Source organism: Convolutriloba macropyga, chromosome 3 (genome assembly GCF_964194025.1).
Source record: "Convolutriloba macropyga chromosome 3, txConMacr16.3, whole genome shotgun sequence".
Taxonomy (NCBI): domain Eukaryota; kingdom Metazoa; phylum Xenacoelomorpha; order Acoela; family Convolutidae; genus Convolutriloba; species Convolutriloba macropyga.
Genome location: NC_134470.1, coordinates 16857871 through 16871442, shown reverse-complemented (window position 1 = coordinate 16871442; position 13572 = coordinate 16857871). Strand labels below are relative to the sequence as shown.

Genomic DNA, 13572 nt, shown 5'->3' with positions numbered 1-13572 from the left:
AGCGAACCACTGAGAGCAAACTTGACAAGCCTGTTTCTAAAATCCCTTAAGGGCGCTCCACCACACACAGGCAACTCATGATCTCTTGCTTAGTTTCCATTGGGTTTTTGGTATGGTTTCAAATCTTTCATTGAAGTAACAACAAAAGATGAAACTAAAAAAGAATAGGTGTGGCGCGCTGGGTTATTCGACCACTAAGGGGTGGATGCTATAATGGAAAAACTCAAAAAAACATATAATCGTAAAGAATTTACGGCAAACATACTGTAAACCCACATAAGCCAGTCCCTAGCGTCCTATAGTCTTTAGTGACGATGATGAACCTCACGAGAAGAGCAAAGCTGGGGAGCTTAAAAGCACATTTTTCCAGTACTCTGAAGCTGAAGTGCTAGCTCTGAAGTTCTAGCTCCAGTCATAGAGATCCGAGGATATCTCACTCTATCTGATGGTTATTTTTCTGCAGACTTCAGAAATAATGCAGGTCTAAATTAAGTTAAGACATCGTATCTCTAGTAAACAAACCGAGATTTCCCCTTCATATCTTGAGACCACAGTTCTTTAAAGCAGTATGTTACTCTATAGCAATCTTTCTGCTATCTTTAAGTCTCGCGCCATTCTCTCTCTCTCTCTCACACTTCAATACATTCTTTCATATCGCAATGAAAAATGAATAAGTATGAATGCACAGATATGTGAGAATTTGTATGTTTTGAGATAAAAACACCCGGAAAGTAGATGCTGGCTGCTTTCTTTGGGTTTTTTTGAGGAAAGTGGTACTTCTCTTCAACCACTTTTTGTTAGTTTTTTTTGTTCCCTATACTCTTACATTAGTGTGCTATGAATTGCCATGAGCATATGCAAATTTGTTTCTATCATTTACTGTTCTCGCGGAATGTTTTTTGATTAATTGGTTGAATTGAAAGATGTGAATTTGATATTAATTAGCAAATGTGAAGTTTGAAATAGCTGTCTGCAGCCAATTGTATGGGTCCTACATTAGCCGACATCTCTCTTTTTCGCTGGATTTCGGCTCCATCGCCAGTGAAGCTGCTACAGTGAAAACCTGAAATAGAGTTGTTAAATGATTTGGTTTCACCTATTTGTGGCTATATGCTTCAAAGCTTTCACATGACTTTGTTCAGGCAAAAATGTCTTTTCCCCCTATAATCTTTGTCCTTTTCCTTTAATCTTTGTGAACATATTGGGACAAAATATGTTTAAAAGGGTAAATCCAAAAAATTAATAAAATATGACTCGATGAGAACCTGGCGAGGTTTGATTAGAATTGATTAGATTTAACATACCTGATCAACTCCGTCTTTGAACTTGGCCGAGCATTCAAAGTAGCTGTAAGCGCCAATTTTGTCTGCCATTCTCACGCCTTCTTCCTGAGTCAGTGGCTTTCTACCCTTTTTGTGCAAGGCCTGAAAAGGTATAAAATTTCACTAAAGTGTGTGATAGCTTTATCTTTCGGTATTTTAAAAGCAAGATGATGTAATTAAGATGCTATGTTAGTAAAGTATATGCTTTTAATAATCAGAAATTGATTACATTCCTAAAGAGGAAGCTGGGTAATGTGTCTTAGCACAATTCCTTTCATCGAAATTTTGCTGAAATAAAAAAATCCAATTTTTATAATCAAAATGAAGAATGTTTTATAGTTCAAAATTTGATTTTCACTAAATGAAAATAGACAAACGAAAATGAGAGAAAAAGAATTCGTGGTCTTAACTCCATAAGGGGCCATAACTCAATGGCCATAGATCTTAGAAATCTTGAAAAATCTTGATGTAAATAAAGCTGAAGGACCGGATAGAATTGGTAACCTCCTTCTAAAACGCTGTGCTAGGTCATTGCCAGACTCATTACATCTCCTTTTTAATACCATCACCAACAAGGGAAATTTATCTACTGCCTGGAAACTGAGTGAGATAATCCCACTGCACAAAGATGGAAACAAACCACAGGTATCAAATTATCGCCCAATTAGCCTCCTATCTGCCTTATCAAGAGTTCTAGAGAAATTGATCTTTGACAAAATCTACCCTGTTTTATGTACATTGTTTTCAATTCGACAACACGGTTTCTGCTTAAGACCCTCAACCATCACAAATTTATCAGAATATCTTCACCAACTATACATCAGCTTTGTCAGTCCCGACACAATACCTGATTGCTCTCTATGTTGACTTTCAAAAAGCTTTCGACAAAGTTGATCATTCTCTACTTCTAGAGAAGTTAGCCCTAATTGGAATAGGAGGGAATTGTCACAAGTTGTTGCAAAGTTACTTGGACAACAGAAGGTAAACTGTCAGAATTCAGGACTTTGTTTCACAAGAACTTCCCGTATTGAGCAAAGTGCCACAGGGTTCAACTCTCGGGCTCCTGCTTTTTGCAAATTTTATCAATAATCTTCCGAGCTGTGTTAACTACGGATATGCAGACGATTTCAAACTGATCGGAACCGATTGCATTACTATAGGACTAAACCTTAGAAAGATTCTCAAGTGGCGCGACAACTTCATGGCCGTAAACTTTGCGAAAACAAAGTATATCCAGCTACATGTCTGAAAGTTGTAAATTTTCTTTTTGTTAGCACACCATTCATGAAAGACTTAGGTATTATTGTATTAGAAAACCTCACCTGGTCAGAACATGCAAAAAAAACGGGTAGAAAAGTTGAAAGCAATTTATGCCATCAAACGAAATTTAGTGAAGACAACCTTAAGCAACAAGAAAAATGCCTACAGAAGCTTCATTGTGCCCGTTCTCAGTTACGGTTCACAACTACGGAAACCAAGCAAATCGCATCTAACTTTAATTGAAAGCGTTTAGAAGAAAGTGGCATGGATTTTTGTTGCGAAAACACAGCAATCATACAATTGTAGTCTAGTGATTCTTAAGATTTTACCATTATCACTTTATCAAGAGTTGCATGTCGTCCTATTGTTTGCTAGTATACTGTCTGGAAAAGTTGACATCGACTGGCATAATAAATACGTCTCACTATCAGATATCGGAAACACAAGAGCGCAGACAACTCGAAATTTCCAGTGCCTCAATTTTGGTTTAAAAATGCTAGTCCGATTTTTGGATGCGAGCCTGTAATGTTGCCAATATTTTAGATTTTTTCAAAAGTGAAATTTTGTTTAAAGAAGATTCCAAGAATAAACTTTTGGATCTTTACTTTCTGTACTTTCACAATGAATATGACGAGAATATCTCATGTACATGGAGAATTGTTTGCGGATGTACCAAATGCAAAGAAGTGAAAAAACTCAATTTCTCTTAAACTACCAGCTTAGAACTGCTGAAACTGAGGGTCCAGGGACCCATGAGATTTTGCTCTAAATTCTTTATTATTATTATTATTATTATTATTATTATTATTGTTATTTTATTATTATTATTATTATTATTATTATTATTATTATTATTATTATTATTATTATTATTATTATTATTATTATTATTATTATTATTATTATTATTATTATTATTATTATAGCTCCATAAATTTAAATTGGTCTTACACAGCACCAACTTCGAACAAACTGAGCTAACGGAAATACCGAAAGTGAGCAACTTAAAAACCGTTTCAAAATGAAAAAAATCTACAGTTTTTTGATGAAAACAGTTTTTTTTTGCTTAAGGGGGATTGTTGAAGAAGTTTGTTGTTCTTCTTAAATACAATTTACAAAACCTGGGTAACAACTTTCAGACTTAGCAGTCTTCAATGCAAAGTTTTCCCAGGTGCCGAGATTTCCTCATTTTGATTTTTTAATGAATTTCGCTCCAAGCAGTGAGTGGTTACGGGTTGCTCGTTGAAAGTCGTAAAATCATAATGATTACAAATTTTGTCAGAGTAGATAACGCGAAGTGCTGCACGCTTGACTTGTCGATTTGCTGAACTCATAGTTATTCTCTTAGGCCTCTTACTTTCTGCATATTTGAATACGACTTTACCGAAGTGGCTGCGTGTTTATGTTTGTATTTTTTTAATGATTTGAATGTTCTAGCTATTAGCAACAGTTAGAAAAGTTAGTCGATATGCAACATTTATAAGGCTGGATGAAGTTTAACGAAATTGAACTAGCAACGGGTAAATGCACGGGATTAGTTTTCACGCGAGCAAAGCAGTTTAAATTGATGACAGCAGCAGGGAATCAGCAACACATTTTGTGAAACGTCAATTGATCAACTTTTCCAGGTATGTGATGGATTTAAGCTTACTGCAGTCAATTTCAATTGAGGACACAAAAGCTACAGCAACCGTTGCTGTTTTTCTTATCTCCACGCTTGCATGCTTCGTCGCGAGCTCTCTTACAGATAATTACAGTCAACTTGACAAGCTATGGTCCATTTTGCCGGTCATTTATTCTGGTATTTGGTTAAGTGAATCGACCTGTGATGCTTTTCCAGCATCTCTGCAAATGTTCATGGTCATCCTTGTTTGGGGGGCCAGATTAACTATAAACTTCTTCCTTAGGGGTGGCTATAAATGGCCCCCTTGGAAGGGAGAGGAAGATTACAGGTGGGAAGTTGTTCGAAATTGGCCGAACTTTTCATACAAAGATAGAGTTTCCGGAAAACGAATCATGAAATGGACTTGGTGCCTGTTTAATTTCGGGTTCATCAGTCTGTATCAAAATTTTCTGCTGCTTTGTGTCTCATCACCTGTTATGTATCTGAACGTAAAATGTTGTCGGGGATCTGAAACTCAAACTCGCTGTTATGTAGATCAAGAACTGAGGACGTGGCAGTTGGTTAAAGACTGCATTCTAACGGCCCTGATGCTTAGTTTTGTAGTAGTTGAGGCTATCGCTGATCACCAGCGTAATGTGTTCCATAGGGACAAACAATTGGGCAAAGTTTCAGGATTCTGTCAAAGTGGGCTTTTCGCTTATTGCAGACACCCAAACTACCTCTGCGAGAACCTATTTTGGTTCTGTCTCTGCTTCTATACCTTGGATGTAGGGAATTGGTCAAGTGTACTTAATTGGTGTTGGATTGGAACTGTACAGTACATTATTCTGTTCAACAGCTCGATTAAGTTGACAGAAGATATTTCTGTGAGCAGATATGGACAGAGATTCATCAAATATCAAAAAGAAGTGCCACTGTTGATTCCAAAAATCATTTAAGGAGCCAGTTTCAGAAATTTACCAAATTATCATAGTTTATATACAGAGATAGTTTTGAATTACAAATTAAATTCTTGAAAGTTTTTTGTTTTTCATATATTTAGGCCGTGTTCCTATAATTTTGCGTCTAACCAGTTGGCTGGGCTCCTCCAAGAAAATTATCGAATAAGCCTGTATTAATAATGCTTAACATGTCTTCTCGCTGATTTAGCTCTTCAGGAGGCAAGGCTAGACTTTACTGTAAATGCATGACGCTTTCACGAAATAGTGTTTTTTTTATATCATTAGAAAGGTGTTACAATAATTATTTTGTTTTTTTTTTACGTCCCCCCCCCCCCCAGTTACAAATTACATCTTGTTATATAGCACGTTACCATGCCCACCATATAGCATGTGCGACTGGAGGGGGGGGGGCGTAAAAGATAAGCCCACTAAGTTGAGGGGGGGGGGGCAAAACAGAATAGATCCAATATTTTCGTACTTTATATTTAAGTTAATAAAAATTGGCCTACCTTGTAATTTGGCCTTACTTCTCTACGTTTCAATTTTTTGTCTAATCGATTAGATTTTTTGTTTTGCATTGTTCACACGTACCTCCACGATTCTTGAGTGATCTAAATTGCACTCATTCGGAATTGAAGCTTCTCATTACCCTTATACTTCCAAAAGTCCGTTGAAAAATGCGGGGAAAGGGTGAGAGAGAATAACCGAAATTAAATTTGCATTAGATAAGCTTCCCAAGACGCTATTTTTTGAACGTGAAGTTGGCTATAGAAATGAAGGCTAGAAGAATAAGAATTCTTCTAGCCTTCGTTTCAAATTCGAGAGCTGTTGGTGTAGTGGTCAACACACTAGGCTTGCAAGTGCCAGATACTGGTTCTCATCTAGTACTGTTCCTTCGTATCCAGTAATTGAGCGTACTTTGACCCCCAACAGTTCTTTACACTCGAGTTGGTTGCGGCATTTACTGTTTTACAATTACCTTGATTGTGTCTTGGTCGTATCTGAGGTCCTTCTTCAATGCTACCAGGATGTTCCTGGCTTCGGGGCAGAACTTCTTAACCTCTGGAAACCACATGTCCTCGATGTTGTCAAGGGAATCGGGGTTGTCAACTGCAAAGCAAATGAGACAAACATCTGCAGCATGGTAGGAGAAAGGTCTCAGCTGGCTGTATTCCTCTTGCCCTGTAAACAATTAATTGCTTAGAAGGTTAAAACCCCTCAAAATAGGTTTGCTGAAATCCTTGCAGTCTCGCAAAGAAAATTTAGAAGATGTTGATAGGGTTGCCGTCTTTTACTTGTTATGGAAAAAGGGGAAGCGACAATCACAGGAGATACGTATGCTGAAACACAGCGTTTAATTGATTGTCCGGTGATCTGATAAAAGGACCCCTGGGGGTTTAACTTAACAGCTCCATCTTATTGGGGTTAGTGTTTATTAATCGCTCCCGAAGCAAGTTTGCAGCAATTTTTGCAAACGTTGTTTTTATACAAAAAATTTGCTTGACCGTTTTCTAGAGGTTCTTTTGCTCGCTTGAGTGATTTGACTTTCAATGGTATAAATTGCTAAAACCAGAGAAGGAATAAGCCATCCCTACAGCTTCACTCAGCTCTTAGTGCACGTTTCAGCGAAGCTGTTGTTCAACTCTCGTGAAGGCAGATAGCGATTTTGAAACATCGCCCCACTTTTACCCCCCCCCCCCCCCCCCGGATTTAGAGAGCAATTCGTTCAACAGTAGTTGGTGTATGTTCTGAAATTTGTCATAAAGGAGGCTGCATTGAGCGGCGTGGATAATGAGAAATGTGCAAATCGCTCACGCGTATTTTAAAACAAATGTCTATTGAGTAATGCTTTACTTGGGGATTTTTCACCGGAAGTACTATTCTTTCAGATAGCGTTTTGCCCTAAAAGCAAAAGTGAAAAAAATTGCCGTGTGAACTGTTTCTGAAATTTTTTGATCATGCGCTGCGTTCAGTGAATGGCTTTTCGTTTTTCAAAAGAGCTCCTGGCAGAATGGTGCATATATATTTCGCCCAGTTTTTTTGCTCGCCAAAATTTTATGGTCGTTTGCGTGATTAAATTTTGATCATACCTGACTTATCTCAAGCAATGAAATGTCTTTTGCACTTAAAAACTTAAGTTTAATTTGATTCAGTTCAAAGGAACTCATTTGTGTAATAAAGGTCCCTAATAAAAAGGCTTCTGCGGAGTGCATTTTAGTCTGCTTTATTAGTTTATCGTTGAATGTTTTTTACATAGTTTTTTGAGCGACTTCAATAACTTTTTAAACTTCTTGAGTTTATGCCCAATTAAACAAGATGATGCGTTTAGTCTGTGATGAAGTTGAAAATGTAATAGATTGAACAGACACACATGGGCTCGCTTTGAACATTCAAAAAAACGCAGGTATTACAGATCAGTTGACCATATCATGTGAATTTGAGTGGGCAAATATTAGATAAGCAGAGGGAAGTCAATTTTTTGGGTGTTTAATTAAATCATAAACTCAAATTTTTGCATCATGTACAGAAAGTTGTGATGGAAGTATCAAAACATATATCAGTTTTATTGAGACATCCTCAATTGGTAACTAGAAATTTTGTTATTATAGCGTGTACGTGAAACTTATTATTTCATACTGTCTTCTTGTGTATGGATGCACATCAAAAATTCAATTACTGCCAATATGCAGAAGGTAATTAAAATAATCTTTTTCAAATCGAAGATGTCGCACACCAATGAGTTATTTCAAATGACCGAACATTAAATATATGTGACATGCACACCACCGGAACTCTTGAAATTCTCTGTTCAAGCTACTAGTAACATTTGTCCAAGAGCTATTTTGAATTCTTTTTTCACAGTTAAAGATACGCAGTCAATGGGCTCAAGATGCTTGAATTTGGGGATCTTTAAACTACCCTATGTTAAATCTACTAAAATTGGACACACTGTAGTTTACCGTGGGTCTAATATTTTAAACTACCTTTTGGGTCTAAACGTGTCCCGTGCCCGAGTGGTACTTCCAAACTGCAAATAAACTCAAAGCATCTCGAGAAATTAGTAAAGAGTTTTCATCTCAGTAATGCTGTCTACGTAACTGTTTTTTAGCAAACAGAGCAGTCGAGATTCTAATAATTTGTTAGGTTATACGAGTTTTACCTGGGCTCCCGTTATTATTTTGTCATATCTACTTATATAAATTATCTCCATCAAATGTTTAAGGTTGCTTAAAATAAAACCGGCCATTTGTAGGCGGATAATCTGAACGCTATTTGTGCTCTGATTGCACAGTCACTGCATTTGGAAATAAATTCATTACAAATATAATACAAAAAGGCTCGCGAAATTGTGCTGTCGCTTAGTTAGCTCAGGTCTTTACTCAAAATTGATTTTGACATCACCCTAATTGGAGCCTCGATATGAGAACTTTATAATTATTAATTTCTCTCACATAAAGTTTATTGTGATTGAGCCCTTTGGTCTTTTAATGAAATGTTTTGTAATACCCATTTTTTCGCCTTGTCTGACTAAATTTAGTAATTTTTTCATGCCTGACGTCTTATTTTTGCGAATCAATAAGCAGTCTCTTAAAATTTTAAGCAACTTAGCTTATTAGCGTTAGTTTACTGTTGAAGTTCAAACAGAGTGCTTGGGTTTTTTTAAAAACAAGTAAATCAAAATTATAACCCGGTGGTTAAGTATACTAGCAAGAAATTGTGTATTTTTCAAGTATTTTTCAAAGAAATTGTGTATGAGCGATAAGATAGCCTCCAAAGCAAATAACTCAGTGGATTAAAAACTGATGCATTAGACTGCTTTGATATGCCAATATTAAGAAAGCGAGTCAAGACGAACAGCAAAATCAAACAACAACAACAAACATTAATTACATCAAAAACTTTATGTCCGTTTTAAAAAACAAAACTTAATAACAAAGTCAATATACCGTCAGATAAACCTAAAATAAAACAAAATAACTAATGAATCACCAAAAAAGATATGGGACCAGTCCATGAAAAGGTTTGGTAATAATTAGACAAAAAAAGAGCAAAAACAGTAAAGTTAAAAAAAATTGCTTATTTTTTTGAAACAATTAACTTCAAAGCAATTAAAACCATTAGAAATCAAGAAAAAATATCCCAAATGTTAACGATTACCAATGCTTCTATAGAAGGGCATTAGGACCTGTCCTTATCCAATTTTTTAAGCGGCTAAAAAGAAACAAAAAAATCAAACTTGCCAGAAAACGCTGTCAAAACCGTCAAGCCATATTTTGGCCCTAGAAATAAATTCGATTGTGCCTTCTCCAATAATTTAGTAAGTGGCCCTTCATTAGTGAGACTAAGTAACAAGTAGACAAAAAAGAGAAAAGGGCAAAATAATTTTGATTTTTTTTCGAAACAAAATTACATCCAAAGTCATGAAAGACATTAATTACAAAATGAAATATTTAAACAACGTCGTTTTTTAATCCAAAGGAAGCCCTTGAGACCTGCAATTATTCAGAATATGTCTTGCGTCTGCAAAAAGAACGTCAAATATGACAAAAATCAAGTTTATTTACTTTTTTTTTGTCGAAGCCAGTAAGGTCATAACGAATTCTTTAATAATAGATTTTGGGACAGCAACCAATTTTTACACCTTCCCTTGACACCCATAATGTCATATTTCAACTTCAATTAACGAGATTAGGTAACAAAAAGAAAAATAAAAAACAAAATTGCGAAGTTAAAAAGTTTTTTTTTTAGTTTTGGAAAATGATGTTTTTGGTTTTCAAAGTCATGAAAGCCAGCATCTATCTAATAATATCAGAATATCGGCGCATCTATTCTTCCATGAAAAGCCAATGAAACCTATCACTATACAGGAAATTTCATACGACCAAAACGACAACGTAAAAATGACAGTTGAAGACAAAATTAAAAAATTCAATTAATTTCTTCAAGAAAGAGGTGTCGAGGTCGTCAAACGATAATCTATATCTTTCAGGATTTTAATATGTTCAGTTGTGTCTTATTTTGAACACTAATAAAGTGATATGAGAACTGTCAATAATGTGATAATGTGACAAAACGAGAAAACGTGAAAAACTGGCAAATATCTAAAAACAAAAAAAATCTGAAATCTAGTAGTATCAAAACCAGAAAACAATGACTTCAAGCTTAAAAACGCAATCGAGACTAAATTTTAAATCAGTAGAATGCAGAAGAATTCTTTCTTTGCAGACACTAAGCTACAAGTTGACCAAATTAAGAAAAGAATAGGAAAAGATTATTAAGCCATTATTTATTTATAAATCAATTAATTTTAAAAGTCGAAACGACCATGAACTTTGAAGTAAAAAACTAAATGCATTAGCTTGTAGCTGCTTAGGAGGCCAATTGGACCTATCACTTCTGAGCTTTGATTTGATATGTTCTGTTCTTTATTAATAATAAAAAGGTTTTTTTTCAAAAAAAGACCGACTGATTAAAATCCGAAATCGTTTTGGATTTTTACAGTCCAAGATTGGCCCAAAACTAGCCCGGCTAATGCTTGTTATCCGTTAGGAGCAATTGATTTTTCGAAGGTTGTAGATATAGATAATTTGTTAGTTAAAAACCTCAGAAATAAATTCTGCGTTTTTGAGAATCAACGAGTAAAATTAGCAAAAAACTGCAAAGTTTTAATTACAGAGCACTCTCAGCGGAAGTTGAAGTAAAAATAGCCCCCCTACTGAGTCTACAAAGGTTGTATTAGTGTTGTTTGGGGCTGTACTGCCGGCAAATTTTTATCAAAGTGGGCTAAAGTAGCTTATTTCGTGCTGTTTTTGATGAAAGATGCTGAATTTTGAAATATTTAGCCAGAATTTTCGACCAAAAAATTAAATCAAAATAATCAACAAAGCTTGTTTGTCTTTAAAAATAAAATCAACGACACTATTCTTAAAATTTTTACAAATTTTAGCAAAATTGACAAAAATTTAGGCAAAAATTTTGGAAAATGTGAATAAAAACAACGTGAATTCACTCTAATTTTCTCAGAAGTTTAAACCTCGTTAACTCGCTGTAGAAAACGAAAATTAAAAAAATCTTTTTGATTTCATATTCTACGCTGGACGAGCTTTCTAAATATACCAGTCTCAACTCTCTACGATGAATATATCGATCGGCGAAAATTGACTGAACAAAAAAAACCATTTGAGTATATAGTTCCTCCCCCCTCAAGAGGGGTCGGAACAAAAATAACTTTTAAAAGCTCCCACGTTACTATTCAAGGGATTTTTTCATGCTGTCAGACCAGAAAAATCTTTTTTGGTGTTGGATTTTATTGTTTCTTTTGAAGTCTCGCAGTGTTGAAATATTAGCTCTAGGAAGATCATTTAAGCCCATGAGGTAATGCCTCCATTGTTGAACCAGCTTTTTATTGATCCCTCCAGTCGTTGAGAAGTTATTCATCTGACATAAGTCGATGATGTTTATAAAGATATCAGTACTTGAAGGAGTTTAATGTAAAATCCAATTAACTGTTAATATGCTAATTTAATCTTAATGATTTTCACTAAGATCCATGGATTTAGTTGATCATCTTACAACACAGGCGCAAATATTTTTTTGTCAAGAAACAGCCCCTCCCCCCAAATGGAAGTTCTGATTGCAAACAATTGATGTCAAAATTGTCATACCTGCTGTGTCATGTATTGTCATGTCCACGACAGCTGTATTGCTCACAGGAATATCAACACAACAGTTTTCAAACACTGTCGGCTGATAGTTCTCGTAAAACTCGCCATTGACATAAACTTGTAAAAGACAACTTTTCCCAATCATACCGTCTCCCACAACTACCAGTGACTTGCGCACTCTCTTCGTGGTCGAGATAAAAGAGTTTGAAGCGCCTTGTTTGTCGCTACTACGCTTTGATGATTGGGACTTTAGTTTGGAGCTCATTTTCTCAATGTGAATCGCAATGATTCGGTTTGAAAGTATCCGTAATCCTTGAAAAACGTCGCAATTGCGCCTGGTTCAAACTTAACTATTGAATATTGGTTGTATCTAGGTTATAATAAATAACAATCATTGACTTGTACAAAGATGCGCAGTAAGCTACGTCTCTCGGTGTATCAATATCGTTAAATTTGCTCTATGAGAAGTACTATATTTGGATAGTTTTGCATTTGACAGTATTTGCTTGGGTTCCAATGATCATCTTACGTTTCTGTTTTATGTTACTATTTTGATAGTCCTGAGAAATCGATCATTATTCATTGAAATTGATATGGAATGAAACGTAGTTAAATAGGGTTATCGTTAATATAAAAGATCGGTATTTTAACACTTGCATAATCTCATTTTTGAAATGCATTTTCTAATGGTTAGGCGCTTTAGGTTTTGTTTTATAGTTTAGCTTTTAGAGTTGAGTAACCATTTCGAATCTGCCGCAAAACTTTGATTTGTGCTTTCAAGCTAAGTAATCAATTTCATATGCAAAATTAGGCTCTCGGGAAAAGTGGCGTGAAATTGGCTCGACACGTTGTTGTTGTCAATCAGGGCTGAATAATATGGGACTAAAAGTTGTAATGCAGAAATTGAAAAACGAGAGAAATTGTATGTTCATTTGAAAATATTTTAAACCCCTCGTCTGCTCTCGGCAGAATCTATGTCGAGTGTTCTAACAGTAATTTAGCTAATTAATTGCTCTCGAACGAAGTTCGAACAATTTATGTAAACGTTTATGTCTTTTATATACAACTTTTTTGCTTGAGCGCTTTTGTTATAGAACATTCTTTGACTTCTTGAGCGACTCGCCTGAGTTCTTCATTTTCTTCATCTGAGTTGCTCTCATTTTAAAAGAAAGTTTGCCGCTAATATCAAAAAGATTGTGAGTGAAAGAGAATCAAAGCCATTGTAACTAAGGGGTTAAGATGACAGACTAACACCCTGGAGGTTCGGGGGACCCTGTGGGTTTGTTTTGTGGACCCATGAAACATTTCAAGCTGCACCTCCATTGATTAAATTGCCCCGCTTATCGTCCGAGAGCGACTCATCCGGCGTTCGTCAGTTTTTGTTTAATCTGTGAAAATATGCAAAAGGGAGAAATATTTATGCGGTTTTGGATACAAAATTTTCATTAACTTGTTCAAACTTTGCTGGAATTGTAGTTTTTCTAAAATAGTAAAAAAGTTGTATTCGTTTTAAACCGTTGCCAGAAGAATCGGTAATGTGTGTTAACACAATGATCCAACCCTTCAATTGATAATCAATGTATAAATATTAAATAAAAGCGTACCTTCAATATTAATCTCAGATAAGAAAGAACGAGAACACCAAATTTTTGACGACAATTTATTTCTGTTTCTCCCATTATAACAAAAATTTTGCCTATTGTTTTTTCAGCAGACACTACCGTTTTATAAATTGTGTTGTTAAATAGGGTTTAAGAGTG

At 35.4% G+C, this 13572-nt stretch overlaps 1 protein-coding gene across 1 annotated transcript; it reads right to left on the bottom strand.

The window, feature by feature from the left end:
* Nucleotides 1–887: 887 nt before the first annotated feature.
* LOC142336007 (ras-like GTP-binding protein Rho1) lies at nucleotides 888–12422 on the bottom strand. Its single transcript, XM_075384455.1, has 4 exons — nucleotides 11813–12422; nucleotides 6127–6329; nucleotides 1305–1424; nucleotides 888–1063 (listed from the first exon to the last, which is right to left on the bottom strand). Exons 1-4 carry the CDS (start codon nucleotides 12075–12077, stop codon nucleotides 992–994), a joined length of 660 nt encoding a protein of 219 aa, XP_075240570.1. The 5' UTR covers nucleotides 12078–12422; the 3' UTR covers nucleotides 888–991.
* Between the last annotated feature and the right edge of the window lie 1150 nt (nucleotides 12423–13572).